This window comes from Borostomias antarcticus, assembly GCF_949987555.1.
Source record: "Borostomias antarcticus genome assembly, chromosome: 19".
In the NCBI taxonomy this organism is placed as follows: Eukaryota; Metazoa; Chordata; class Actinopteri; order Stomiiformes; family Stomiidae; genus Borostomias; species Borostomias antarcticus.
The window spans coordinates 16,938,342-16,963,413 of NC_140252.1; the positions used below are offsets into that span (position 1 = coordinate 16,938,342).

The following is a 25,072-nucleotide window of genomic DNA, read 5'->3' on the forward strand; positions in this document are numbered from 1 at the left end:
TCGACAGAATCCACCATTTATGTAGGCTATGTGCTTTTCATTCAATGTTAATATCAATAAATTGAACTCAGTAACAACATATCTCTCTTGATGTTTTGAGATTTATTCTTGACTGGCAACTTGTGACCTCTACCCCATGACTGTAAACGGGACTTTTATTGTGGACCAGAGCTAACGATTTTATTTTGAAATGTACTTTCTCCTTTGCCACCGGAAGAAGAATCTCTTTCATCTCGTAAATTCCTGCCATAACAGCTGCGCGTACTACACATCACGGGGCTAACGACCAAATTATTTGCAAATTAAACGCATTGTTTTCAGATCCTCCTCATAAAAAGCCCAATTAGGCACCGGAGAAACTATGGTAAGGGAGATCGCTCTCGTGTCCTGATTGTAAAGTCAAACAGAAGTTAACGTTACATTTCATGTGTATCAGGTTTCATGCAAAGCTAACAGTGCTAGCTTACCAATCCAGTTAGCACTTACCGTTAGCAGTAGCACTAGCTAACGTGTCTCTTTTTCCCATGTTGACTTATGTTAGTGCTACTGCTTATTTGTCATACGTCTACTATTGGCTCACATCAATTTATCCATCACGATTTCTGTTCTGGGATGAACTTGGAAGGTGCATCGTGTAGTTAACGGAACTAGCTAACTTAGCTACAACATAAGACGTTAGCTAGCTAGCTACAACAACACGGTTCACCCAGATGACTCGAGTCATTCATTCTCTACTGTTATTCCCTAGTCAGTTATAGCGAGCTAAACTAGATTTTTTTTAAATCTATACTCTATAGTTGGTTCAAGATAGCCGAGACAAGAGTCATCCATCCTCCTCCTCGGCTTGCATTATGTCCTAGAAACAGATAGGTAGCTAACTTGATCAGATCATTTTCCATGAATATAGTAGCTGCGTATTGACTTCATTATTGTTGTCAAATACTGCGTGGAGTTACCTTAATGTTTTTGTTTCTTTCAGTCACACACAATCCTGCTTGTCCAGCCCACAAAGAGACCAGAGGGACGCACATATGCAGACTATGAGTCCGTGAATGAGTGCATGGAGGGTGAGTAGACAGTCCAGTGCTGTGTGTTTCCAAATCAGTTGACCCGATGAAGACCTCATTCAATGAACGCAAGAGTACTTTGCGAGATTTAAGTGTAACTTGGCAGGTGCATAGGTCGGCATCTGATTCTGTCAATGATCAGTAACCAGTGAGTCATTAGGCCTGGGGTGCATTCAGATTGTCCCAAACTGCTGTCTTTTGCATTTCTTGTGACTTTTCCTTGACCTGAAAATGTCGCATGGTTCAAGGCCCTTCTCTCTCTCTCCATCGGCACTCATAATGCAGGATGTTGTAACACACATGTCATCGCATAACATGTGTAGCCCCCTAACCCCCTGCCTCTTTGTCCTCCTGCCTACCCAATTCAGGTGTGTGCAAGATGTACGAGGAGCACCTGAAGAGGATGAACCCCAACAGCCCCTCCATCACCTATGACATCAGCCAGCTGTTTGACTTCATCGACGACCTGGCCGACCTGAGCTGCCTGGTGTAAGTTCCCCCTCGCTGACTCAAGCCCAGGCAAAGACTAAGCGACGTTTTCTTTCCAGAAGCATCCTGTTTGGAATTTGGCTGAAAAAACACTGTGATTAGTAAACAAATCTCATATACCTATTGTGAATTCAACACGATATTGGACTCTGTTATTGTTTTGGTTAAATGTTTAACAAGCACCATTGTGTATTATGCTGCAAAGCCTACAAAAGCTTTTAAGTGGTTTAATAATGTGAGTTAATTAATAGATTCAAGTTTCCTTTTATTCGTCACATGTAATTACAGTGTATAGTCACAGTGAAATGTTGATGCCGGCTCCAAGATTATGCTACAGATAAACTGTAATACTCAATTTCAAATTTACAAGTTAGAATTGACAAAATTAAAATTGTACAAATTACACAATGAGTAATAGCGTGACTTGTGTTCCCCTGGTCTCCATCCAGCTACCGCGCCGACACCCAGACGTACCAGCCGTACAACAAGGACTGGATCAAGGAGAAGATCTACGTGCTGCTGCGTCGCCAGGCCCAGCAGGCCGGGAAGTAAGGGCAGGACGGAAGAGGAGGAGGCTGCCGGCCCTGCACAGATCCAGGATCAGTTTCCCATGTCCACATCCTGACTCTTAACCACTCAGAGGTAGAAGACGCCATGCTGATTTGAGACCTGTGTATAGGGGTAACTGGGGGTTTCCTATGTGGGTGGGAAGGGGCGGGGTGTTAACAGATGGACTATGGCTACAGGTGAGGCAGTATTGGTTTGGGTTTTTTTTCCCCTTGTGGTTGATGCTAGCAGATTGAAGGACTAACTTATTGGTGATGAGGGGGAATTGGCCCACAGGATAGACAAACTAAAACGGCAACCTATTTGGAAGAGTCTTTATGGTTTTATTTTCATGATATTTTCTGTTCATGGAAAATGATGGGTGAGTATTTGTTAATGTTTTTATACTTGTAAGGGAAAGTTGGTTAACATGCTATTGTTAGTGGCTGTTAGAGGTTTGATTTGTTCATTTTGAAACCTGATGAACAAATTTACATTATTGATCTGGTGTGAATTAATTATGTCATCTGATTTTATTTCCCTCTTTGCACCACTGTTAACACAATCTTTATTTTAGGGTCTGTGAAATGCTTGTTTTGTAACGTTGTATGGATTATTTGCCTGACATTTGATTTCAGTGTTTTCCCTATCTGATTTGAAGGAAATAAACTATTCTTTCTGGATTTAGTGTTGGTGCCTCATTGTATGCATTCTGAATCTATTATTCTATTCTATGAACAGAGGTGAACAAAGATGAAATGGCAAACCAGTTCAATAGATACAAGATAAGACCCATAAGTAGTAAGTTCAAGGCATTGTTGACAATAGAGAACATGATTGCTCAGGTTATGAATCACACCCAAAGAGATAAGTAGCATTGAATCAGATTTGTTTCTACAGTGCACTGTCCCTTTAAGTGTGGCGGCTTGCCCTGTTGTTGCTGTGCTGGAAACCCCGTACTGACTTTCTGAAGGGACCCAAGATGGCTGCGTACTCACAGGGGGGGTAGTTAGCAATTATCCAAGCAAGACACTGGAAATGAATGGTATATAGTGTAAGAATATGAAACTCAACATTAAGGATTTCATACGACTACAGCCTGTTGGATCTACTTAATTGTGGAGCGCACGGATACCAGTAACGAGTGATCCGGCTCTCCGCGGCCCCGAGCCAGAACATGGCGGAATACTTGGGCAAGAAATAGCAGCTAACGATAGCGGGCTAGCGTATTATTAATACGCACAATTACAAATATCGGGGGGCTATGTTGAATGACAAGTTATAGTTCTCAAATGAGACGGAATGTTATTGTTCTATCGGGTTTGTGGTTTTGTAGCAATTTGCCATTTATCAATAAGATGTTAAACGTAAGCAGTTAGCGGACTAGCTAGCTAACCTGCTAGGTAGCTAAGCTAGCTAGCATCGGCTAGCTCACGTTAGCGTACCGTCTGTACTGTGCCGCGGAGGCTTGGTAACGATAGTCATTTAGCTGGTGCCAGTTATTAACGCCAGATAATCGTCACGTTACCCTGAATGTTTCCCATACAAACTTCTTAGGCAAAAGCTTCCTTTAAAAGCAGAATGTGTTGGTAGCGTTAGCCAGCTAACAAACTGTCATAGAATTGTGTAACCGCAATCTGGCGCGTTGCCTGAGACGAGCTTTTCGGGAAGCTTGCTCGGATCATCAAACCTATTTTGGCCATAAGATAGCTAGCTAGCTAACAGTAAGATCACATAAGATAGCTAGCTAGCTAGCTAACAGTAAGATAACATAAGATAGCTAGCTAGCTAACAGTAAGATAACATAAGATAGCTAGCTAGCTAACAGTCGAGTCCGTCTGCCCGCTGAGTGACTGTGAAAGTGGGTCTGGTCGGATCCCCACCCCCCAGAACCACTGTAGCCGGACCGAACAAGTCATCAAGAGTTGGCGCGTTGCGACTTGAGGTAAACAAAAAGTCCGGGAGGGGGGGAGAAAGCGACCACCTGTCAGGATGACGGACACCCGTCGCCGAGTCAAAGTTTACACCCTCAACGAGGACCGACAGTGGGACGACCGCGGCACCGGCCACGTCTCCTCGGGCTACGTGGAGAGGTTGAAAGGCATGTCTCTGCTGGTGCGAGCCGAGAGCGATGGTGAGTTGGTTCAAGGCACACGTGTTGACTAGAGTGTAGAGATATCATCCTTTATTCACGTCATCACATCAGTTAGAGCTACTTCCTTAAGTGAGACATGTAAGCTACACCGTGTCTAATCTGAGTACACAGGAGCTGTCCACGCAAAGCATGGCGAGGCCATCTCGCAGCCAGGACCCCTTGCACCCTTTGCCCTGGCCTGTCATCACCTTGAACACTTACATAACCACGCTGTCTACAGCTTCCAAAAGGGACCGAGATAGCTAGCCCGCTACACCACTCCTAATTTAGCTGCTTTCCTGTCCTGTTGCATTTAGCTTGAATGTTATGTGAGTATCTTAACTAGCTGCAACAGCTAAACTCAAAGCTGTTTCTCTGTCTCATTGTAAACCTACAGGTTCCCTTCTACTGGAGTCCAAAATCAACCCCAACACGGCCTACCAGAAACAGCAGGTGGGTGCGGCAGGCATCCAGAGGGAACCTGTTTGGGTGATGCGTTACAACTGGATTCTCTCCCCTCGTCTCGTTTGTGATGTAAATATTAGCGATTTGTGACGCCGATCCCCTGTGTTGTGCTCCTCAGGACACGTTGATAGTCTGGTCGGAGGCGGAGAACTATGACCTCGCTCTCAGCTTCCAGGAGAAGGCAGGGTGCGATGAGATCTGGGAGAAAATATGCCAGGTAAGTGCATTATCCACGGGGTGTTTGTGTCTCTTTGTTTCCCTCTCTCCCTCGCTCGCTCACTCGCTCGCTCGCTCTCGCTGCCTCATAAGAGCATTACCTGTAATTATACTGCGGTCAGTCACACAAGCGTATGTACTGAGCCTTGTGTCTCACTGTCTCTCCTCCCCTCTGTCTCTCCTCCCCCTCTTTCTCCTGTTCTGTCTCTCCTCCCCCTCTTTCTCCTGTTCTCTGCCTCATTTCCCCTGTCGCTGCTCCACCCCCTCTCTCTTCTTCCCTGCCTCCTCTCCTCTCTCCCCCTCTCTCTCCTCCACTCCCCTTCTTCTGTTTCTCCTCTCTCTCTCTCTCCCCCTCCTCTCTCCATCCTCTCTCTCTCTCTCCTCCACCCCCCCTTCTTCTGTTTCTCCTCTCTCTCTCTCTCCCCCTCCTCTCTCCCCCTCTCTCTCCTCCACTCCCCTTCTGTTTCTCCTCTCTCCCCCTCCTCTCCACCCTCTCTCTCCACCCTCTCTCTCTCTCTCCTTCACCTCCTCTTCTTCCGTTTCTCCTCCTCTCTCCTCCACTCCCCTTCTGTTTCTCTCTCTCTCTCTCCCCCTCTCTCTCCTCTCCACCCTCTGTCTCTCTCCTCCACCCCCCTTCTTCCGCCCCCCCAGGTCCAGGGCAAGGACCCGTCGGTGGACATCACCCAGGACCTAGTGGACGAGTCCGAGGAGGAGCGCTTCGACGACATGTCGTCGCCGGGCCTGGAGCTGCCGCCGTGCGAGCTGGGCCGCCTGGAGGACCTGGCAGAGCTGGTGGCGTCGTCGCTGCCGTCGCCGCTGCGGCGCGAGAAGCTGGCGCTGGCCGTGGAGAACGAGGGCTACATCCGCAAGCTGCTGGAGCTGTTCCGCGTGTGCGAGGACCTGGAGAACCGCGAGGGGCTGCACCACCTGTACGAGATCGTCAAGGGCATCTTCCTGCTGAACCGCACGGCGCTGTTCGAGGTGATGTTCAGCGAGGAGTGCATCATGGACGTGATCGGCTGCCTGGAGCACGACCCGGCGGCGGCGCAGCCGCGGCGCCACCGCGAGTTCCTCACCAAGACGGCGCGCTTCAAGGAGGTCATCCCTATCGCCGACCCCGAGCTGCGGCAGAAGATCCACCAGACGTACCGCGTGCAGTACATCCAGGACATGGTGCTGCCCACGCCGTCGGTGTTCGAGGAGAACATGCTGTCCACGCTGCACTCCTTCATCTTCTTCAACAAGGTGGAGATCGTCGGCATGCTGCAGGTGAGGCAGGCGCGCCGCGCACACACGCACACACACACAGATAGACAGTGGGGGACTTGGGTCATCACACAAGTTATCGCGGTGTTTATCTTGTGGGCGTGAGTGTGTTTGTGTGTGTTTGGCCAGAGAGAGAGAGCGTGTGTGCGTGTGTGTGCGCATTGTAATTTCGCCTCGGGGATCAATAAAACCTTACCTACCAGCCTCCCCTGGATGTTGTTTGTTTGCGTTTGCACGACATGCGTGCACTTTCTCTCATGATTTATTGTTGTGTGTGTGTGCTTTCGCCGTGCTCTGTGTGTGTATTGACCGCGATAGTACATAGATGATCTGTGAAACCATGGAAGTGTTTGAATGCCAGCGGCGCTAGCTTTGAGGCAGCTACGAGGTGTGAATACCTGTTGTCGTAACAGAGCATTGTGCGATGGCCGTCACACACCGAGCCGGGTGGACTCGCTGCGTTATTGTTCCTTTGACCCCCTTTCCCTCGGTGAATGATTGGCCGGTCCTTCACGGTCACGTGACCGTTGTTTTGTCACCGTCGACCCGGGCGGTGTTTGTGTACGGCCGTCTCCGTGGGAACCACGGTAAATGAGTCCAGGGCCGGCCGGAAGTGCGGCGGTGGACACTGGCGTCTCGTCCGTCTGACTGTGGCGTTGTGTAGCTGAGTAGGAATGAAGTAGGATGTCTTCTTCAAGGCGGACCAGAAAGCGTGGCGCCGGGAAGGTAGATGGACAAGCGTTGCCGATATTGAAATGTCACCTTGACAACGCCGCTTGGCCGCAGGCTCTCCAGGTTGTCCTCAGATCAACCGACGGCGAATCGGTCGTTTTTTCAGCCGAACCATATCCTTTTCCTCTGGGTCTCTGCTTCCCTCTTCCTAACATGTTCCCTTCTTTCCTCTTCTCCTCCCACGCCGTTCCCTCGCTCCTCACCCCGCCCCGCCCCGTGTCTGACCCCGCCAGGACGACGAGAAGTTCCTGACTGACCTTTTTGCACAGCTCACAGACGAGGCCACAGATGACGACAAGAGACATGAACTGGTACGCCCGACCGACAGACCGCCGTTCTGAACTACAGCCACTTTAACCATCATTTGAGCTCTTCATTTCCCTACTAGCGACACACCTTTTATTCTGAAATATAATCACGTATGTCCTCTCTCTCCCTCCTCCAGGTAAACTTTCTAAAGGAATTCTGCGCATTTTCCCAAACGTTACAACCTCAAAACAGAGACGCCTTCTTCAAGACGCTGTCGAACATGGGCATTCTCCCGGCACTAGAGGTGATACTGGTGAGTGTCCAGGACCGGTCAGTCACGATTAGCAAATACTGTCAACTACTTCGGTGGCCTTGATCAGTACAGGGAAAAAGACGGGTAATATTTTGCACTGTTACTGAGAGAAATGTGTTTTTATGTGCTTGTGTGTGTGTGTGTGTCAGGGGATGGATGACGTGCAGGTGCGCGGGGCGGCCACAGACATCTTCTCCTACCTGGTGGAGTACAACCCTGCGATGGTACGGGAGTTCGTCATGCAGGAGTCCCAGCAGAACGACGATGTGAGTTCCTCCACCAGACCTCCCGTCCCCTGCTCTGCGTCTGCCCCTCGACGGCAGAGTAATACGTTGAGAAAATGTCATTTGTTGACCTCAGATGGGACTTAGATTAATCCATATATGTTAGTTAGTTAGGTAGTTAGTTAAGTTAGGTAGTTTTTGTTTGTTTGTTTGCTTGTTTGTTTGTTCGTCCGTCACGTATACCAGAGACCATCACCTGGGGGCGCTTGCCACAGTTAATTTTTGTGCACTTGCTTTATAGACTTTCAGTATGACTACATTTCTAATTGGACATGGAACGTCCATCAATACTCTTTATTTTCTGAACTTCTCCATTTCATGCTTCCACATGCGCTGCAGACAGATTATTTTTTTGTAAAGCGATACGGGTGTTTAGTCGGACACGCGTCTCTTTAACGCCAGCCCTGTCGACCCCTCTCCCGCTCCCCCCTCCCCCTCCTCCCCCAGGATATCCTGCTGATCAACCTCATCATCGAGCACATGATCTGTGACACGGACCCCGAGCTGGGCGGAGCCGTGCAGCTGATGGGCCTGCTCCGGACCCTGGTGGACCCCGAGAACATGCTGGCCACCGCCAACGTCAGTTATCCCCTCACCCCTGACCCCTCAACCCCCCCCCCCCCCCAAAAAAACACCCCTCGTCCCGCCATCCCATTGTGCTCATTTCCTGTTCTGCCCACTTGTTGTTGAGGATTTGTTCCTATTGGCCGGGAGCGTGAGACTGACTGCTGGTGTGGTTCTCCTCCTCCTCCTCCTCCTTCTCCTCCTCCTCCTCCTCCCTACAGAAAACGGAGAAGACAGAGTTCCTGAGCTTCTTCTACAAGCACTGCATGCACGTCCTGTCTGCTCCTCTACTGGCCAACACCACGGAGGAGAAACCCAGCAAAGGTGAGGTCCCCTCATGTGTGTGTGTGTGTGTGTGTGTGTGTGTGTGTGTGTGTGTGTGTGGTTTGAGTGTGCCACTCCCTCTCTTTCTCCCTCCCTCCGTCTCTCTGCCTCCTTCTGTCTCAGTCCCTTTCAGACACACACACACCCACATGCCCACAACTGACTCCCCCCTCGCGGTCTCTCCCCATGCCCCCCCCCCCTCTCTCCCAGATGACTTCCAGACGTCTCAGCTGCTGGCGTTGATCCTGGAGCTGCTGACCTTCTGCGTGGAGCACCACACCTACCACATCAAGAACTACATCATCAACAAGGACATCCTCAGAAGAGTCCTGGTGCTCACCGCCTCCCAGCACGCCTTCCTGGCTCTCTGTGAGTCTCACACACACACACACACACACACACACACACACACACACACACACACACACACAGGGACACACACATCTACACACCTACATACACACACCTACACACACACAGGGACACACACATCTACACACCTACGCACACACATCTACACATGCCTTCCTGGCTCTCTGTGAGTCACAAACACACACACACACATCTACACACACACAGACACACAGGGACACACACACACACAGGGACACACATCTACACACCTACACACACACAGGGACACACACATCTACACACCTACGCGCACACACACACACACACACCTACACACACGCACACTTTTGAGTGGCGTAGCTGGTTAAACCGGTGTTTGTTTTAGGTTGTCGTGTGCGTTGGCAGGTCAGACACACACATGTTCACCACACTCACCACACACTCTGTCAAGGTAACCGCCACCGCGCATGCCACTTCCTGTTCCTCCGCCTACAGTAGAAGGGCTCACTGTCTCGTTTCCCATCCCTCCCTTCCTCTCTCTCTCCCTTCCCCTCTCTCCCTCCCTCTCCACCCCTCCTCCTTTCTCAATCCCTCCATCCCCCCTCTCTCTCATCCCTTCCACCTCTCTCCCTTCCCATCTCTCTCCACCCTCCCCCCATCTCTCCCTCTCCACCCCTCCTCCTCCTCCCCCTCCGCCAGGCGCTCTGCGTTTCATGCGGCGGATCATCGGGCTGAAGGACGAGTTCTACAACCGCTACATCATGAGGAACTTCCTGTTTGAGCCGGTGGTCAAGGCCTTCCTCAACAACGGCTCCCGTTACAACCTGATGAACTCGGCCATCATCGAGATGTTCGAGTACGTCCGCGTGGTGAGTGTCCTCCTCTGCGGTCATCTACCCCCCCCCCCCCCCCCCCCTCCTCAGGGGTGCGTCGAGGTGTGTGTGCGAGTGTGTGTTGCGGTACTCGGGTGTTCTGCCACACACTGGTCATAAAACCGTTCACACACCGGTCGTAAACTGGTCATACACTGGTCGCAAACCGGTCATTCATAAACCGTTGCATTACTTGACCGCCGTCCCAACCGCCAAGTTGCTTTTTAAAAACCCCAGTGAGTTCCTTTTCATGTATCGGCGCGCACGTGCGCTCAAAACTCTTAATCTGTAAAATACTAAGCGTGTCCGCCCTGCTCCCCTGTCACGTCCTCCACGCTCACGGTCAGTGTGAGCCAGAGCAGAGCGGGCGCTTGTGAAATGTACGGTGTTACCGGTAACACCAGTGTCATGAGTTTATTAACAGGTGGGGGAAAAACCTCACCGAGGCCTCCCCAGAGTTCATTAAGGTGTGTGTTGTATCAAGGTGTGTGTATCAAAGTCTGTGTATCAAGGTGTGTGTTGTATCAAGGTGTGTGTATCAAGGTGTGTGTTGTATCAAGGTGTGTTGTATCAAGGTGTGTGTTGTATCAAGGTGTGTTGTATCAAGGTGTGTGTTGTATCAAGGTGTGTGTTGTATCAAGGTGTGTGTATCAAGGTGTGTTGTACTTGTGAGGATGTGAACGACAGTTTTCTGCTAGTCACCGCGTCGGAGGTATTTATTGACCAGTTGTTTTTTTGTGTGTGTTTGTTTTGCATTTTAGATTCTGATGTAGGCCTATCGGCTAAAGAAACACTAGATATAGGCTTTATGTCGTTATGGCTTAATCAACATTGGTGAAATTGGCAAACAATGTGGCAACGAGTCAAGAGGTTAGCTGACGTTAGCTGACAATCATAGCGAGCTTGTTATTGTCTGATGGCTAAATCAAAGATCTTAGATTATAGCTATCTAGCTAGGCAGCTAGCCGGCCAGCTATTATGGCTAGCATCACTTTGCTATCAGGCTGAGCTAACGTTATGTTTTAGCTGTTCATGATGGAGAGTTTTCTCCACTCAGGGCAGGGGTGATGTGCGCTGAAAGATGCTGTGTGGATTTCATTCTGCCTGTGTGTGTCCCCTCCTTACTAACGCTAGCCATGCTAACATCCCGCCTTGTAACGCAGCGTTTGACAGGGAGACGCCACCACACACAGCTAGCTGAGCAGTGGTCCTCCTCTACATCATGGCTGTGTTCCATCGGCCGAACATCAAGACTTTCAATTACTACTTTTACTGTCGACACAGAGAACCCATTGATGGTTGTTGTTTAGTCAACAGCTCTTTGTGTGTGTGTGTGTGTGTGTGTGTGTGTGTTTGGGGGTATTGTTGTGTAACGCTTCACCTATTGAATTCCTTTATTTGACAAATGGCCTTACCAAAGCACCGATGGAAAAGTAAGGTGTAACCAACCACCCCTTCTTATCAACTGAGCAACTGAGCCATTTCACAATAATTGATATCTTGATCTAGACCCATCTGCAGTAGAACCAACCATGGATCGAAATTCACTTCTTAGCTCACCAGCCAAATGTCTGGTACATGAAGAATTCATCTGTTCAAGCAGCGTTCATTCATTTGTGTGCTCACTGCGCTGAATGAGCCACCAAGGCTGAAGTCAATGATGATATTTTATTGCAAAAAAGTCTGTACTGTGTGGGTCACAAAGCTGATATTTTGTTAAGCGCTGAACCGTGAATGCTGATTTTGTTGCAAAAAACGTACCCGCATTCGAACCCTGTAAAGTACCCATCTGAGTCTACTAGACTGGAAGAGCTTCGCCTCAGAAATGCCCTTTCCCCCCAAGGACCTGTGTGGTGTCACATTAGACTTTTGTAGGTCAATCAATAGGAAAGACGGTCTACTTTCAAGCTCGTGTTGTGAAAGATCTTGATGCCCTCCGCTGTACACCCTAGATAGGAGTTTTCATCTATAACTACGTATGTAATTAGGTGTCAGAAGATATTTGCGAGAAGACTCAGCAGTTACTGCCAATAATATACCCGTGCGCTTCATACTAAACAAGACTGGTGCTGTCCCTCCCTCCCTCTCTCTCTCTCCCCCTCAATCCTCTCTCCTTCCCTCTCTTCTTCTCTCCTCCCTCTCCCCTCCCTCTCTCTCTCCCTCCCTCAATCCTCTCCCCTCCCTCTCTTCCTCTCCCCTCCCTCTCTCTCCCTCCCTCTCTTCCTCTCTCCTCCCTCTCTCCCCTCCCTCTCTCCTCCCTCCTCCCCTCCCTCTCTGCTCTCCCGTTCTCCCCAGGAGGATGTGAAGTCTCTGACCGCTCACATAGTGGAGAACTACTGGAAGGCTCTGGAGGACGTGGACTACGTCCAGACCTTCAAGGGACTGAAGCTGCGCTACGAACAGCAGCGGGAGAGACAGGACAACCCCAAACTGGACAGGTGAGGGGGGAGAGAGACAGAGACAGGACAACCCCAAACTGGACAGGTGAGGGGGGAGAGGGAGGGAGAGAGACAGACGGGACAACCCAAAACTGGACAGGTGAGGGGGGAGAGGGAGGGAGGGAGGGAGGGAGAGGGAGGGAGGGAGGGAGAGAGACAGGACAACCCCAAACTGGACAGGTGAGGGGGGAGAGGGAGGGAGGGAGGGAGAGAGACAGGACAACCCCAAACTGGACAGGTGAGGGGGGAGAGAGACAGAGACAGGCCAACCCTAAACTGGACAGGTAAGGGGGGAGACAGAGACAGGACAACCCCAAACTGGACAGGTGAGGGGGAGAGGGAGGGAGAGGTAGAGGGAGGAAGAGAGAGGGAGAGGTGGAGGGAGGGAGGGAGAGAGGTGGAAGGAGGGAGAGGTAGAGAGAGAAAGAGAGAGAGAGGCAGGACAACCTCAAACTGGACAGTCGAGGGGGGGAGGGAGGGAGAGAGAGAGAGAAAGAGAGACAGAACAACCCCAAACTGGACCGGTGAGTGACAGGGAGGGTTAAAAATCAAGGACAAATCACGCCCACAAGGTTGCAGATCACCGTCGTCATATTCAACAAGAGCTGCTTTCATTGGCCCCGTGTGCGATACATTTCAATCCCCATTGGCTGAACCCTCTCTCTGCCCTGCCCCCCCCGTCCCCAGCATGCGCTCCATCCTGAGGAACCACCGGTTCCGGCGCGACGCGCGGACGCTGGAGGACGAGGAGGAGATGTGGTTCAACACGGACGAGGAGGACCTGGAGGACGGCGAGCCCGTGATACCCGCCTCCGACAAGATGAAGAGCGAGGAAGACCTCATGGACCCCATCAGCAAGTTCATGGAGAGAAAGAAACGTACGTGTCACGCACAGCTCAGACGGCTACTGTTACAACCTTTGCACACGTACAAACGGGGGGGGCAGATTCTTGGGTCCTCAACTTTGCAGCAGAGACATAACACAAGATATGAACGCATGATGGTAATAATAAAAACATTATATACAATAGTAATGACGCCACAAGATGATGATAGTAAAGAAGTAAATTATAATACAACATGATAGTAATAAAACAGTAGCTGCAATAGTAAAGAAAACGGTGTCATACCGCGTAAAAAATAAGGCTATAGTGTGTAATAGAAGGCTTTAGTGTGTAATAGAAGGGTAGTGTGTAATAGAAGGGTATAGTGTGTATTAGAAGACTATTGTGTAATAGTTGGCTATAGTGTGTAATAGAAGACTAGTGTGTAATAGAAGGCTATAGTGTGTAATAGAAGACTATAGTGTGTAATAGAAGGCTATAGTGTGTAATAGAAGACTAGTGTGTAATAGAAGACTATAGTGTGTAATAGAAGATTAGTGTGTAATAGAAGACTAGTGTGTAATAGAAGGCTATAGTGTGTAAAAGAAGACTAGTGTGTAATAGAAGACTAGTGTGTAATAGAAGGCTATAGTGTGTAATAGAAGACTAGTGTGTAATAGAAGGCTATAGTGTGTAATAGAAGACTATAGTGTGTAGTAGTTGGCTATAGTGTGTAATAGAAGACTAGTGTGTAATAGAAGACTAGTGTGTAATAGAAGGCTATAGTGTGTAATAGAAGACTAGTGTGTAATAGAAGACTAGTGTGTAATAGAAGGCTATAGTGTGTAATAGAAGACTAGTGTGTAATAGAAGACTAGTGTGTAATAGAAGGCTATAGTGTGTAATAGAAGGCTATAGTGTGTAATAGAAGACTAGTGTGTAATAGAAGACTATAGTGTGTAATAGAAGACTAGTGTGTAATAGAAGGCTATAGTGTGTAATAGAAGACTATAGTGTGTAGTAGTTGGCTATAGTGTGTAATAGAAGGCTATAGTGTGTAATAGAAGGCTATAGTGTGTAATAGAAGGCTATAGTGTGTAATAGAAGACTAGTGTGTAATAAAAGACTAGTGTGTAATAGAAGACTAGTGTGTAATAGAAGACTAGTGTGTAATAGAAGACTAGTGTGTAATAGAAGGCTATAGTGTGTAATAGAAGACTATAGTGTGTAATAGAAGGCTATAGTGTGTAATAGAAGACTAGTGTGTAATAGAAGACTATAGTGTGTAATAGAAGACTAGTGTGTTATAGAAGACTAGTGTGTAATAGAAGACTAGTGTGTAATAGAAGGCTATAGTGTGTAATAGAAGACTAGTGTGTAATAGAAGACTAGTGTGTAATAGAAGACTAGTGTGTAATAGAAGACTAGTGTGTAATAGAAGACTAGTGTGTAATAGAAGGCTATAGTGTGTAATAGAAGACTAGTGTGTAATAGAAGGCTATAGTGTGTAATAGAAGGCTATAGTGTGTAATAGAAGGCTATAGTGTGTAATAGAAGACTAGTGTGTAATAGAAGACTATAGTGTGTAATAGAAGACTAGTGTGTAATAAAAGACTATAGTGTGTAATAGAAGACTAGTGTGTAATAGAAGGCTATAGTGTGTAATAGAAGACTAGTGTGTAATAGAAGGCTATAGTGTGTAATAAAAGACTAGTGAGTAATAGAAGACTAGTGTGTAATAGAAGACTAGTGTGTAATAGAAGACTAGTGTGTAATAGAAGGCTATAGTGTGTAATAAAAGACTAGTGTGTAATAGAAGGCTATAGTGTGTAATAGACTAGTGTGTAATAGAAGAATATAGTGTGTAATAGAAGGGTATAGTGTGTAATAGAAGACTAGTGTGTAATAGAAGACTAGTGTGTAATAGAAGACTATAGTGTGTAATAGAAGACTATAGTGTGTAATAGAAGACTAGTGTGTAATAGAAGGCTATAGTGTGTAATAGAAGACTAGTGTGTAATAGAAGACTAGTGTGTAATAGAAGACTAGTGTGTAATAGAAGACTAGTGTGTAATAGAAGACTATAGTGTGTAATAGAAGACTATAGTGTGTAATAGAAGACTAGTGTGTAATAGAAGACTAGTGTGTAATAGAAGACTATAGTGTGTAATAGAAGACTAGTGTGTAATAGAAGGCTATAGTGTGTAATAGAAGACTAGTGTGTAATAGAAGGCTAGTGTGTAATAGAAGGCTATAGTGTGTAATAGAAGGCTATAGTGTGTAATAGAAGACTATAGTGTGTAATAGAAGACTATAGTGTGTAATAGAAGGCTATAGTGTGTAATAGAAGACTAGTGTGTAATAGAAGACTAGTGTGTAATAGAAGACTAGTGTGTAATAGAAGACTAGTGTGTAATAGAAGGCTATAGTGTGTAATAGAAGACTATAGTGTGTAATAGAAGACTAGTGTGTAATAGAAGGCTATAGTGTGTAATAGAAGGCTATAGTGTGTAATAGAAGACTAGTGTGTAATAGAAGACTAGTGTGTAATAGAAGGCTATAGTGTGTAATAGAAGACTATAGTGTATAATAGAAGGCTATACTGTGTAATAGAAGACTATAGTGTGTAATAGAAGACTAGTGTGTAATAGAAGACTAGTGTGTAATAGAAGGCTATAGTGTGTAATAGAAGGCTATAGTGTGTAATAGAAGACTATAGTGTGTAATAGAGGACTAGTGTGTAATAGAAGGCTATAGTGTGTAATAGAAGACTATAGTGTGTAATAGAAGACTAGTGTGTAATAGAAGGCTATAGTGTGTAATAGAAGGCTATAGTGTGTAATAGAAGACTAGTGTGTAATAGAAGACTAGTGTGTAATAGAAGACTATAGTGTGTAATAGAAGACTATAGTGTGTAATAGAAGACTAGTGTGTAATAGAAGACTAGTGTGTAATAGAAGACTATAGTGTGTAATAGAAGACTAGTGTGTAATAGAAGACTATAGTGTGTAATAGAAGACTATAGTGTGTAATAGAAGACTATAGTGTGTAATAGAAGGGTAGTGTGTAATGGAAGGCTATAGTGTGTAATAGAAGACTATAGTGTGTAATAGAAGACTAGTGTGTAATAGAATACTATAGTGTAATAGAAGACTAGTGTGTAATAGAAGGCTATAGTGTGTAATAGAAGACTATAGTGTGTAATAGAAGACTATAGTGTGTAATAGAAGACTATAGTGTGTAATAGAAGACTAGTGTGTAATAGAAGACTAGTGTGTAATAGAAGACTATAGTGTGTAATAGAAGACTATAGTGTGTAATAGAAGACTATAGTGTGTAATATAAGACTATAGTGTGTAATAGAAGACTAGTGTGTAATAGAAGACTAGTGTGTAATAGAAGACTAGTGTGTAATAGAAGACTATAGTGTGTAATAGAAGACTATAGTGTGTAATAGAAGGCTATAGTGTGTAATAGAAGGCTATAGTGTGTAATAGAAGGCTATAGTGTGTAATAGAAGGCTATAGTGTGTAATAGAAGAGTAGTGTGTAATAGAAGACTAGTGTGTAATAGAAGACTAGTGTGTAATAGAAGGCTATAGTGTGTAATAGAAGACTAGTGTGTAATAGAAGGCTATAGTGTGTAATAGAAGACTATAGTGTGTAATAGATGACTATAGTGTGTAATAGAAGACTAGTGTGTAATAGAAGACTAGTGTGTAATAGAAGGCTATAGTGTGTAATAGAAGACTATAGTGTGTAATAGAAGACTAGTGTGTAATAGAAGGCTATAGTGTGTAATAGAAGACTATAGTGTGTAATAGAAGACTATAGTGTGTAATAGAAGACTAGTGTGTAATAGAAGGCTATAGTGTGTAATAGAAGACTATAGTGTGTAATAGAAGACTATAGTGTGTAATAGAAGGCTATAGTGTGTAATAGAAGAGTAGTGTGTAATAGAAGACTAGTGTGTAATAGAAGACTAGTGTGTAATAGAAGACTAGTGTGTAATAGAAGACTAGTGTGTAATAGAAGACTAGTGTGTAATAAAAGGCTATAGTGTGTAATAGAAGACTATAGTGTGTAATAGAAGACTATAGTGTGTAATAGAAGACTAGTGTGTAATAGAAGACTAGTGTGTAATAGAAGGGTAGTGTGTAATAGAAGGCTATAGTGTGTAATAGAAGGCTATAGTGTGTAATAGAAGACTAGTGTGTAATAGAAGACTAGTGTGTAATAGAAGGCTATAGTGTGTAATAGAAGACTATAGTGTGTAATAGAAGGCTATAGTGTGTAATAGAAGACTATAGTGTGTAATAGAAGGCTATAGTGTGTAATAGAAGGCTATAGTGTGTAATAGAAGACTATAGTGTGTAATAGAAGACTAGTGTGTAATAGAAGACTAGTGTGTAATAGAAGGCTATAGTGTGTAATAGAAGACTATAGTGTGTAATAGAAGACTATAGTGTGTAATAGATGACTATAGTGTGTAATAGAAGACTAGTGTGTAATAGAAGACTAGTGTGTAATAGAAGACTAGTGTGTAATAGAAGGCTATAGTGTGTAATAGAAGACTATAGTGTGTAATAGAAGGCTATAGTGTGTAATAGAAGACTATAGTGTGTAATAGAAGACTAGTGTGTAATAGAAGACTAGTGTGTAATAGAAGACTATAGTGTGTAATAGAAGACTAGTGTGTAATAGAAGACTAGTGTGTAATAGAAGGCTATAGTGTGTAATAGAAGGCTATAGTGTGTAATAGAAGACTATAGTGTGTAATAGAAGGCTATAGTGTGTAATAGAAGACTATAGTGTGTAATAGAAGACTAGTGTGTAATAGAAGACTAGTGTGTAATAGAAGGCTATAGTGTGTAATAGAAGACTATAGTGTGTAATAGAAGGCTATAGTGTGTAATATAAGACTTTAGTGTGTAATAGAATACTAGTGTGTCATAGAAGACTAGTGTGTAATAGAAGGCTATAGTGTGTAATAGAAGACTATAGTGTGTAATAGAAGACTATAGTGTGTAATAGAAGACTAGTGTGTAATAGAAGACTAGTGTGTAATAGAAGGCTATAGTGTGTAATAGAAGGCTATAGTGTGTAATAGAAGACTATAGTGTGTAATAGAAGACTATAGTGTGTAATAGATGACTATAGTGTGTAATAGAAGACTATAGTGTGTAATAGAAGACTAGTGTGTAATAGAAGGCTATAGTGTGTAATAGAAGGCTATAGTGTGTAATAGAAGACTATAGTGTGTAATAGAAGGCTATAGTGTGTAATAGAAGGCTATAGTGTGTAATAGAAGACTAGTGTGTAATAGAAGACTAGTGTGTAATAGAAGACTAGTGTGTAATAGAAGGCTATAGTGTGTAATAGAAGACTATAGTGTGTAATAGAAGACTAGTGTGTAATAGAAGGCTATAGTGTGTAATAGAAGACTATAGTGTGTAATAGATGACTATAGTGTGTAATAGAAGACTAGTGTGTAATAGAAGGCTATAGTGTGTAATAGAAGACTAGTGTGTAATAGAAGGCTATAGTGTGTAATAGAAGACTATAGTGTGTAATAGAAGACTAGTGTGTAATAGAAGACTAGTGTGTAATAGAAGACTAGTGTGTAATAGAAGGCTATAGTGTGTAATAGAAGGCTATAGTGTGTAATATAAGGCTATAGTGTGTAATAGAAGGCTATAGTGTGTAATAGAAGGCTATAGTGTGTAATAGAAGACTAGTGTGTAATAGAAGACTAGTGTGTAATAGAAGACTAGTGTGTAATAGAAGGCTATAGTGTGTAATAGAAGACTAGTGTGTAATAGAAGACTAGTGTGTAATAGAAGACTAGTGTGTAATAGAAGGCTATAGTGTGTAATAGAAGGCTATAGTGTGTAATAGAAGGCTAAAGTGTGTAATAGAAGGGTATAGTGTGTAATAGAAGACTAGTGTGTAATAGAAGACTAGTGTGTAATAGAAGACTAGTGTGTAATAGAAGACTAGTGTGTAATAGAAGGCTATAGTGTGTAATAGAAGACTATAGTGTGTAATAGAAGGCTATAGTGTGTAATAGAAGGCTATAGTGTGTAATAGAAGACTAGTGTGTAATAGAAGACTAGTGTGTAATAGAAGACTAGTGTGTAATAGAAGGCTATAGTGTGTAATAGAGGTCTATAGTGTGTAATAGAAGACTAGTGTGTAATAGAAGACTATAGTGTGTAATAGAAGACTAGTGTGTAATAGAAGACTAGTGTGTAATAGAAGGCTATAGTGTGTAATAGAAGGCTATAGTGTGTAATATAAGGCTAAAGTGTGTAATAGAAGGGTATAGTGTGTAATAGAAGACTAGTGTGTAATAGAAGACTAGTGTGTAATAGAAGACTAGTGTGTAATAGAAGACTAGTGTGTAATAGAAGACTAGTGTGTAATAGAAGGCTATAGTGTGTAATAGAAGACTATAGTGTGTAATAGAAGGTTATAGTGTGTAATAGAAGACTAGTGTGTAATAGAAGACTAGTGTGTAATAGAAGACTAGTGTGTAATAGAAGGCTATAGTGTGTAATAGAGGTCTATAGTGTGTAATAGAAGACTAGTGTGTAATAGAAGACTATAGTGTGTAATAGAAGACTAGTGTGTAATAGAAGACTAGTGTGTAATAGAAGACTAGTGTGTAATAGAAGACTAGTGTGTAATAGAAGGCTATAGTGTGTAGTAGAAGACTAGTGTGTAATAGAAGACTAGTGTGTAATAGAAGACTAGTGTGTAATAGAAGGCTATAGAGTGTAATAGAAGACTAGTGTGTAATAGAAGACTAGTGTGTAATAGAAGGCTATAGTGTGTATTAGAAGACTAGTGTGTAATAGAAGACTAGTGTGTAGTAGAAGGTGTGTAATAGAAGACTAGTGTGTAATAGAAGACTAGTGTGTAATAGAAGGCTATAGTGTGTAATAGAAGACTAGTGTGTAGTAGAAGGTTATAGTGTGTAATAGAAGACTAGTGTGTAATAGAAGACTAGTGTGTAGTAGAAGACTAGTGTGTAGTAGAAGGTTATAGTGTGCGTACAGTGATGGGGGGGTTGGAGAGACGGGATGAAATGGGAGGAGGGGCAGAAAGTAACGTACATGAGAGAGAGAGATGATGGGGGGGGTGGGGGGGATCGTGACCTTGGTGGGTTTGAGGAGAAGCTCAACTCTGCGCTACTCTGCAGAAACGCAGTCGTGTGACCTGTAGACTGGCTCTCAACTACAAACAAAAAACAAACAAACATACAAATTGGTCAATGAACAAATAAAGCTGTATGGAGTTATCGGAGCGCGGAACAGTCCGTGTAAAACTCTCAGGAAGTTGTCACATGATCCTGCCTGCGCGCCCCTCTAAACCCCTCCCCTTCCCCCCCACAGTGAAGGACTCGGAGGAGAAGGATGTCCTGGGGAAGTCGGGCCTGTCGGGCAGACAGAGTCCCAGCTTCAAGCTGTCCTTCTCGGGCTCCACCAAGACCAGCCTGGCCTCCCCGCCCTCCTCCGCCGCACTGCACCCGGGCTCGCCAGGCTCGCCGGGGTCGCCGGGCTCGGGCGCCAGGAACTCCCCGCCCACAGCCGCCACCGCCGCCGCTGTCACCGTGAAGGTGGGTGATGGAAGGGACCGCCAGAGGGGGGGGGGGGCGGTGTTTAGGTGGCAGAGGGGGGCGGGGTCTTTGTTGATGTGGGGGAAATGTATTAATGTAAAGGAAAACACAATATTCAGGCACCAGGTCACAATTCAAAATATATTGGGATATAAGGCAGTAGATTTAGAGCATGTGCATTTATACCCCTTTTTTTACGCCCAAAATATGAATATGAATTATGAGCTCATACAGCCACTGAACACACACACACACACACACACACACACACACAGTGTCAAAACCAAGCAAGTTGTGAGTGACTAGATAATGTTTCTACGAGTTTACTCTTAGAAGACGAGACAGGACGGTGCAAAGAGCGAGTACAAAATGCTAGTGCAGAACAGGCGCGTCATAGCAGCCCTACACGCCGCCATCTTGGAATGACACTGCAGACGAGCCAATCCAGCACTAGCTGTGCAGCATCTATCCAAAGACAGTAAAAGAACGTTTGGATTTGAATTACAATTGGAATTTATTGACATATTATTATGCTATTAATGACAGTTTGTAAGGTCTACAGCTACGTATGGAATGCTTTTATTCAATTTAGCCTGATCTCATAATTCCTTCCTTCAGGACACCCCAGGAGGCAGGGAGAGGACAGTTGAAGTGAGTGAAGCAAAATTAACAGAATTCTCTCGTTTGATTTGTTTATGGGTTACATTAAACTATTCCGGGATAAAATGAGCGTATGAATAATGGCAGTTTAAATCTTGCTAAAATGTTTAAGCAGGAAATACCAGTGAGAGAGGCAGAGACAGGGAGAGAGAGAGAGGCAGGTAAGAGTTCATATACTATAACAGTCAGGATTCCCCAGCAGCTCGACATTTTCATCAGTGTTTTCCAGGCCTGGTATGGAGGCTCAAGGCGTGGCTCTGGTCCACATTGGAACAGGGTCGACTGAACCATGTGGCTTTGTCATATTTAGGCTAAACTTGACCCTGAGGATTGTAAAAAGATCTGTTTAGAATGAATTTGTCAATGAAAGATGTGAAAAGGCCTTTGGATCATTTTATGAAATGCTGCATGGCCTGGCCTTTTGAGGAGGTTAACTGTGTTCCCTCAGAAGTCTGCATAGGGTCGGGAAACAGAAAGGTAGGACTCTGAGCTATGCTTGTTGTGTAGTTAAACAAACAAAACATATTGTCTTCTCTCCAGTAATGGTCTAACAGTATTTTTAACAGTACTTAGCAATTTCACACTGTTAACATAGAGTATTGGTCTACTTTCAAAAGCACAAGAATAAAAACAGTTTATCCTCAATATGTGGGAGCTGTAAGAGTAATCCTTTATGTTAAAGATGTGATTTATTGTGATTTTGACTGTCATGGCGTACTCCAGTGTGGGCGGGAGGATGGTGTTGACAAAAATGTATTGTGTATTCTTGTTTTCAGTCAGCTTCAATAACTTAGTTGAGATATACATGATTCCTATGAAACATCATCCCAAAACATGTGTAATATGTCGCAGAAAGTTAACATGAGCAGAAATCTTGCTGAAACACATGAGCTGTTCAAATCCAGAGGTTTATAAATAAATCAAAATGTATTTATCTTTGACGTGATCAAGTGCCACAGGCACATTTAAAGAGGTTACTTCCCCAAATAAAAGACACAAAACATGATTTACGATTACATCATGTGTGTTGTGTTGACAGAGCAGGGATAATATTAAATGAGAAAAGTTGGCAATACAGAAGAGAGCCTTGCTGCATTATATTTTGAATTGTTATCAGGTGCCAGAAATTTGTGTTTTCCTTTACATAAATACAGTTCCACCATAAATCGATGCAGAAAAGGCACAAATTGGTGCATAAAAATTCACCAGAATGCAGGAAATGGACGCGTTTGGCGCTCAAAACGTGTGTTTGACTGTCTGTTGATAGTTGCCGTAGAACGGGAAGATACCTAGTGAGAGAGGGAGAGATACCTAGTGAGAGAGGGAGAGATACCTAGTGAGAGAGAGGGAGAGATACCTAGTGAGATAGAGGGAGAGATACCTAGTGAGAGAGAGGGAGAGATACCTAGTGAGAGAGAGGGAGAGATACCTAGTGAGATAGAGGGAGAGATACCTAGTGAGAGAGAGGGAGAGATACCTAGTGAGATAGAGGGAGAGATACCTAGTGAGATAGAGGGAGAGATACCTAGTGAGAGAGAGGGAGAGATACCTAGTGAGAGAGAGGGAGAGATACCTAGTGAGAGAGAGGGAGAGATACCTAGTGAGAGAGAGGGAGAGATACCTAGTGAGATAGAGGGAGAGATACCTAGTGAGATAGAGGGAGAGATACCTAGTGAGATAGAGGGAGAGATACCTAGTGAGATAGAGGGAGAGATACCTAGTGAGATAGAGGGAGAGATACCTAGTGAGATAGAGGGAGAGATACTTTGTTGATCCTGGGGGCGGGGGGCGGTGGGGCTGTTGAAAAATAAGCCTATAATAGTAATAGGCTAGGAAAATAGGAAACTAATAATTTCCTTTTACTAGGAAACCTATTAAAGGTGGCGGTGATTGAATGTTTGAAATTTCTGCCTCTACAAGACGGATGTGAATAGATTAATGATCCCCCCCCCGCCACCACCCTCCTGTGCCTTCACCCCTCTCTCTCTCTCTCTCTCTCTCTCTCTCTCTCTCTCTTTCTCTTCCTCCGTCTCTCTCCTCCTCTCTCTCCCTCTATCCCCCACTCTGTCTCCCCCCCCCCCCTCTCCCCTTCTCTCCACCAGGGGGGGCTGGTGGGCCTGGTGGACTACCCTGACGACGACGAGGAGGACGAAGAGGACGGCGAGAGTAAAGACGAGACTCCTCCGCTCTCCAAGAAGTCCAAGCTGAGCTCTTAAAGAGCACGCTGGCGCTCCTCTCTCTCTCCCGCTCCGATCGCCAGACCAGTCCACCCACCCACAGACTCTACACAGGAACCAACTAACTTGTAAACAAATGAATGATAACACCCCCCCCCCTCCCACCCCTCCTCCTCAGATTTCAGGGGGGGCAGGGGTGGGGATGAGGAGTAGACTGTTGCTTAGAAACAAGCCTCCTCAGACTATCCCATAATACAAGTGCCAATCGGGAGGCGGCGCGAGGAACCAACCAACGGACGAAGGGATGAGAGAAAAAGACGATAGTAGTATCGGTGTTAGGCTATAATAAGACTTGATTATTGATTCAACAAAGCTAAATAACTGGGGGAAAAGACCACAAACACACACACACACACACAAACACACACACACACACACACAAACACACACACACACACACACACACAAACAGACAGACTGAAACCCCAAAGAGCCTGCGGGCTCACACCATGACCCACTGCCCCGCCCCCTTCTCAGGGAAGGTCATCACAGCGACCCCAAACGGGCCCGGCCAATCCAGACCCAGAACCACCACTCACCCCCCTCCCCCTTCGCTGACTCACCCCCCCCCACTGTTTCTTTTTCTCCTTCAGCTATGTTTTCTTCTTTTGTTGTTTTCATGTTGTTTTTTAACATTAGTTTCTAGGACCAGACGGGAGACAGCGCCAGGCGAAGCTGTCGTCACCGTTTGATGATGTCATCGGTGTTGTTGTCGTCACTCAGCGGACGTTCTTCCTCTCGAGATATTAAAAAAGCCAGCAGTTTTATTTTATTTCATTTTTTTTTTCTTTTATTCTCGTTTGACTCTTTCGCACTCTCACTCTCACTCTCTCTCTCTCTCTCTCTCTCTCTCTTCGTTTTTTGTAAACGACAACAAAAGAGACCTGCCTTTAAATGTTCAGGACGTTTTCAGTCGCACTTGAACAGGTTTTTAAAGACCTAGTTGAGCTAGTTTGACCCCTTTTTGCCCTTTGAAACTGCAGATTTTTTGGAAAAAAATTTGTAATCCCGTCTTGATTAAAGATTGAGTGGAATTCTAGATGTGATCAATTTTGTCATATCTTCTCTTTTTTTTCTTTTACATGAGTGTACTCTTAGTTGTTGAGAATATTTGGGACCATTAAAAATGATCTTTGCTGTAAGATGTCCTACTACGCTTGTGTTCTGGCTAACTGAAGTGTTATGTTTTCTGTACTGTCCTCCTGTTGTCAACTACATCTCATTTCCATGGCTTGGGGGGTCAATGGAACATCCTCTGGAATACTGCTTGATTGTGAATGGGAATTTTTATACTTGATAAACCCATTTCTTTACTAACTACTGGTTTGAATGGCTGAATTTGGGTTAGTAGAGTCCAGTAGCCTCTGTGGATATCAGTCACTGTAGTTCTACATCTTGTCCACCTGGTGGCGCACTTA

General features: G+C 44.7%; 2 protein-coding genes across 4 annotated transcripts; both read left to right on the forward strand.

Moving 5' to 3' along the window:
- Positions 1–237: 237 nt before the first annotated feature.
- Positions 238–2,785, forward strand: LOC311322148 (enhancer of rudimentary homolog). The gene is made up of 4 exons (XM_084454186.1): positions 238–364; positions 980–1,067; positions 1,436–1,556; positions 2,006–2,785. Exons 1-4 carry the CDS (start codon positions 362–364, stop codon positions 2,106–2,108), a joined length of 315 nt encoding a protein of 104 aa, XP_084310312.1. The 5' UTR covers positions 238–361; the 3' UTR covers positions 2,109–2,785.
- Positions 2,786–3,121: 336 nt separating this feature from the next.
- smek1 (SMEK homolog 1, suppressor of mek1 (Dictyostelium)) lies at positions 3,122–24,785 on the forward strand. Of its 3 annotated transcripts, none has more exons than XM_084453364.1 (16): positions 3,122–4,236; positions 4,634–4,689; positions 4,820–4,918; positions 5,569–6,186; positions 7,149–7,226; positions 7,361–7,477; positions 7,627–7,743; positions 8,209–8,340; positions 8,547–8,649; positions 8,860–9,018; positions 9,703–9,872; positions 12,171–12,313; positions 13,001–13,191; positions 20,534–20,757; positions 21,376–21,408; positions 23,520–24,785. In XM_084453364.1, the coding sequence occupies exons 1-16, from the start codon at positions 4,095–4,097 to the stop codon at positions 23,631–23,633; spliced, it is 2,496 nt and encodes an 831-aa protein (XP_084309490.1). In that variant the 5' UTR covers positions 3,122–4,094; the 3' UTR covers positions 23,634–24,785. The 3 variants fall into 3 exon arrangements, with proteins under 3 accessions (XP_084309490.1, XP_084309491.1, XP_084309492.1); XM_084453365.1 differs by having other exon boundaries at positions 12,174–12,313; XM_084453366.1 differs by lacking the exon at positions 21,376–21,408.
- Positions 24,786–25,072: the final 287 nt, after the last annotated feature.